At 49.2% G+C, this 4,575-nt stretch overlaps 1 protein-coding gene across 1 annotated transcript; it reads right to left on the bottom strand.

The window, feature by feature from the left end:
* Positions 1-3,063: 3,063 nt before the first annotated feature.
* On the bottom strand, positions 3,064-3,687 carry LOC121996543 (auxin-responsive protein SAUR72-like). Its single transcript, XM_042550919.1, has one exon. The coding sequence runs from the start codon at positions 3,599-3,601 to the stop codon at positions 3,269-3,271; it is 333 nt and encodes a 110-aa protein (XP_042406853.1). The 5' UTR covers positions 3,602-3,687; the 3' UTR covers positions 3,064-3,268.
* Positions 3,688-4,575: the final 888 nt, after the last annotated feature.

Here is a 4,575-nt window from a genome sequence, read left to right as displayed (position 1 = left end):
CACCTGCTTTTGACCATGCCCAGGTATGGGTTTGTCAGAAGGGCATCCATAAGGCCATACCGCTACTGTATCAACCTCTCCATGATGTGACGGCGAGATCCTCCATCGTGCAATCTTGTGTACGGCATAATCATCAGACATGCCTTTGCTGACATCCCATATCCCGAGCCGAACGAATAGGCCGCTCGGCTAATCTTTGTATCCTCGCCCTTATCCTGGCCGAGCGGACCACCCGCTCGGCCCTTCGGTCCCAGCCGGGCAGACACCCGCTCGGCCATTCAGTCTTCCCGCCTTGGCGTCGGAAACCCAAGCCCATGGCTGGGTTATCTCTGGCTCCGCTCGGACCTGCTCCACTGCTCGACGCGGCCATTACCCGCTTAGTCAGCCCTCCATCTGTCCTCAGGTTGGGACCCTTCAGGAAGTGGGTCCCCCATTCTTACCGCCCGATCAATAATAAATGAAATGTTTGACAGCCTTTGTGCTGTCCGATTCTGACTTCGGATTTCCACCCGGAAACCCTAGGTCGAACCGACGCCTACTGTTCTCTATTTCTGGAAATACGTTCTCACCTACTCCACTCAAGAGAGTTTACCTTTGCTCAGCGTCCGGTCCGGTGCTTCCGGTCTTCATGCTGGACGTCCGGTCCACGACCCGTCCAGACTTCTATCCGGTCCGTGACACCAGGATTTCAACCTAGGGTTTCAACCTAGGCGCCTCTAATTTGAGTCAAGGCGCCTTAAACCCCAACACTTATCCCTCTTTCTGCGTTGCGATAAGATCCGCTAATTACTGCTTATCCCTGCCTGGAGGCGCCTCCAACAAACCTCTGAGGCGCCTCCAAGCCAGTGTCTGAGGCGCCTCAGACTCCTTTGAGACACCTTCAAGCCAGTGTCTGAGGCGTCTCAGACTCCTTTGAGGCGCCTTCAGCCCCACTTCACAGCCAGCTGATCTCTTTGCACCCGAGGCGCCTCCAAGCTCCATGGAGGTGCCTCGGACACTGTTCATCCGAGGGAAAACTTTGTTCTTTTGTACCTGCAAGACATGTTAGACCCAAAACACAAACATATCCTCCAAACACAGTTAGTACAGATAAAAATAATAAATGAAATGTTTGACGGCCTTTGGGCTGTCCGATTCTGACTTCGGATTTCCACCCGGAAACCCTAGGTCGAACTGACGCTTACTGTTCCCTCTTCCGGGGAACGCGTCCTCACCTACTCCACTCAGGAGAGTTTACCTTTGCTCAGCGTCTGGTCCGGTGCTTCCGGTCTTCATGCTGGACGTCTGGTCCACGACCCGTCATAACTTCTACCCGGTTTGCGACACCAGAATTTCAACCTAGGGTTTCAACCTAGGCGCCTCTAATTCCAGTCAAGGCGCCTTAAACCCCAACACTTATCCCTCTTTCTGCGTTGCGATAAGCTCCGCTGATTGCTGCTTATCCCTGCCTGGAGGCGCCTCCAACAAACCTCTGAGGTGCCTCCAAGCTAGTGTCTGAGGCGCCTCCAAGCTAGTGTCTGAGGCGCCTCAGACTCCTTTGAGGGGCCTTCAAGCCAATGTCTGAGGCGCCTTAGACTCCTTTGAGGCGCATTCAACCCCACTTCACAGCCTGCTGATCTTTTTGCACCCGAGGCGCCTCGGACACTGTTCATCCGAGGGAAAATTTTGTTCTTTTGTACCTGCAAGCATGTTAGACCCAAAACACAAACATATCCTGCAAAATACAGTTAGTACAGATAAAAATAATAAATGAAATGTTTGATGGCCTTTGGGCTGTCCGATTCTGACTTCGGATTTCCACCCGGAAACCCTAGGTCGAACCGACGCCTACTGTTCCCTCTTCCGGAGAACGCGTCCTCACCTACTCCACTCAGGAGAGTTTACCTTTGCTCAACGTCCGGTCCGGTGCTTCCGGTCTTCATGCTGGACGTCCGGTCCACGACCCGTCCAGACTTCTACCCGGTTCGCGACACTAGGATTTCAACCTAGGGTTTCAAACTAGGTGCCTCTAATTCCAGTCAAGGCGCCTTAAACCCCAACACTTATCCCTCTTTCTGCGTTGCGATAAGCTCCGCTGATTGCTGCTTATCCCTGCCTGGAGGTGCCTCCAACAAACCTCTGAGGCGCCTCTAAGCCAGTGTATGAGGCGCCTCAGACTCCTTTGAGGCGCCTTCAAGCCAGTGTCTGAGGCGCCTTCAGCCCCACTTCACAGCCAGCTGATCTCTTTGCACCCGAGGCGCCTCCGAGCTCCATGGAGGCGCCTCGGACACTGTTCATCCGAGAGAAAACTTTGTTCTTTTGTACCTGTAAGACATGTTAGACCCAAAACACAAACATATCCTGCAAAACACAGTTAGTACGGATAAAAATAATAAATGAAATGTTTGATGGCCTTTGGGTTGTCCGATTCTGACTTTGGATTTCCATCCGGAAATTCTAGGTCGAACCGACACCTACTGTTCCCTCTTTTGGGGAACGCGTCCTCACCTACTCCACTCAGGAGAGTTTACCTTTGCTCAGCGTCCGGTCTTCATGCTGGACGTCTGGTCCACGACCCGTCCAGACTTCTACCCGGTTCGCGACACCAGGATTTCAACCTAGGGTTGTCACCCTCTAGGATTTTTGCCCGAAGCTCCGACCCGCCAAGACTTTCCTCATAGGGTTACCACCCCTTATGACCTAGGGTTACGACCCCCTAGGATTTTTTACTTACCTAACCGCAGCTAGGACTTTCCTGAAACACTTAATCATACACATTAAATAACAATTAAACTTAACTTTGAATCCCTTTGCCATTATCAAAACTTGAGTTCGATCGTCGGATACTTTCCACACCAACACGTTACTATATCCTTTTTATATCCTTGGGGTAAAGCCAACAAGAGCTTCTTAGGAGTTAGGATGCACAAATGATGGACGAAGAAAATGACAAACAAAAAATGGCCAGGGCATTAGAATATGACTCAGAACCAAAGAGAGAAACAAAAAAATCATTATCGAATACATTTATCAGTGGAATTTCCTTTTCCTCTACCCACTTAAAATGCCATCTTCTGAAAATTATTTTGCAGCGGTTCCATTAAAGAACATGACATGACTTTTATTTAGATATTTTCATTATTGCTCGCACTCTTAATAATTAGAAGCTCACAACGAGGGAAGAAGATTAAAAAAAAAAAGTTTTAAATCGTCTAAAAGAAAACGAAAAAAAAAAATTGGATCACTGTCCCTCACTGTGCACTGTTCGACCATTCGATTCGTTCACGGCTTACTCCTCTTCGTGGCGGAGGGCCCGGAGGAGCTCCGCCTCGGCCTCACCTCCGGCGAGGAGGAGGCGGCGGAAGAGCGGGACGGGACAAGGGATGCGGAGCACGCCACGCTGCTGGTAGCCGTACTCTCGGGCCGACCGGCTGAGCAGCGCCGCGAAGGCCGGGCGGCTCAGCAGCTCCGCCGGCACCTCGAACCGCTCCATCTCCTCCCCCACGCACACCGGGACGTGCCCCTCCGTCGCCGCCGCCTCCATCCCCGCCGACCCCTCGCACTGCTTCGAGGATGAGGAGAAGTCGGCCACCCGCGCCGGCCGCCACAGCGACGGCCTCATCGTATCGCTTCGACGGTTCAGATCGCTCAGCGGCTCGCGCGGCACGAATCGGCCACCGCTCACTGTGCCCCGTCGACTCCGCCTGCGTCCTACATTTATTTATAGCCAAATTAATCGAATATTTCAAATATATATATAAAATCCTATTTTGCAACATAAAATAAATATAAAATAAAATAAAATAAAGAGAAAAAAACAAGTGGCCGGCACGCAATTAGCCGAACGGTACTTTTCTGCACTTGTTAGGCTTTCTCAGTCCGTGGTGGGCCCAATGTCTCGCTAACCACCGAACGGGTGAGCATCTCGGTACGGAAAATTAGCACAACATGAGCGTAATTCGATTATAAAAAAACGTGGAAAGCGCGGTCCACGTGGCGAGCGATAATTGGGACTTAGTAATTTTTAATTACACCTAATCATTGAAATAGATGTGTTTATCACCTGAAATCATCACAACGATCCGGTCGACGGTCCACATAGTAAAATTTTAAAATATTTGTTTTATCTGGTTGAAAATGAAGAACTAATCTTATATATAATTAAATAAATATAATTAAAATTATTGTGGATCACGGGAGTAACTTAACCTTGGCTTGCGTGTACTGCACATGAAATCTACTTTTTGTGTGTCGGATTCCAGTAAATCCGGTGCGACGTGACGAGGCGTCGCTGAGTGCTTCGATTTTTTAACGGTCGTCTGGATCGCCTGCCTCCGCCATTTAGTTTGTCGCCTGCATGGGACATGCACGTGAACGTGCACGCGTGTCTTCCATCGTCTCCTTCAAGCAGCCAGACAATTTACAAGAGATCATTAATATAAATGATCTTTTTTAATAATTGATTGAGTTTTAATTAGAATCAAAATTAATATTAATCCTCGATTTTGCACTGAGACTGCTTTATCGCACATGCATTTAATTAAGTTAGAAGATGATTTAAAAAAATATTTATACAAAATTAATAAATCAATTATA

The sequence above is a fragment of the Zingiber officinale genome, chromosome 1B (assembly GCF_018446385.1).
Source record: "Zingiber officinale cultivar Zhangliang chromosome 1B, Zo_v1.1, whole genome shotgun sequence".
Lineage (NCBI taxonomy): Eukaryota > Viridiplantae > Streptophyta > Magnoliopsida > Zingiberales > Zingiberaceae > Zingiber > Zingiber officinale.
The sequence above is the reverse complement of the archived record's forward strand: the minus strand, read 5'-3'. Positions and strand labels throughout refer to the sequence as shown.

Coding starts and splice junctions, on each gene's coding strand:
- LOC121996543 (XM_042550919.1), bottom strand. CDS start 3,601: ATGAGGCCGTCGCTGTGGCGGCCGGCGCGGGTGGCCGACTTCTCCTCA.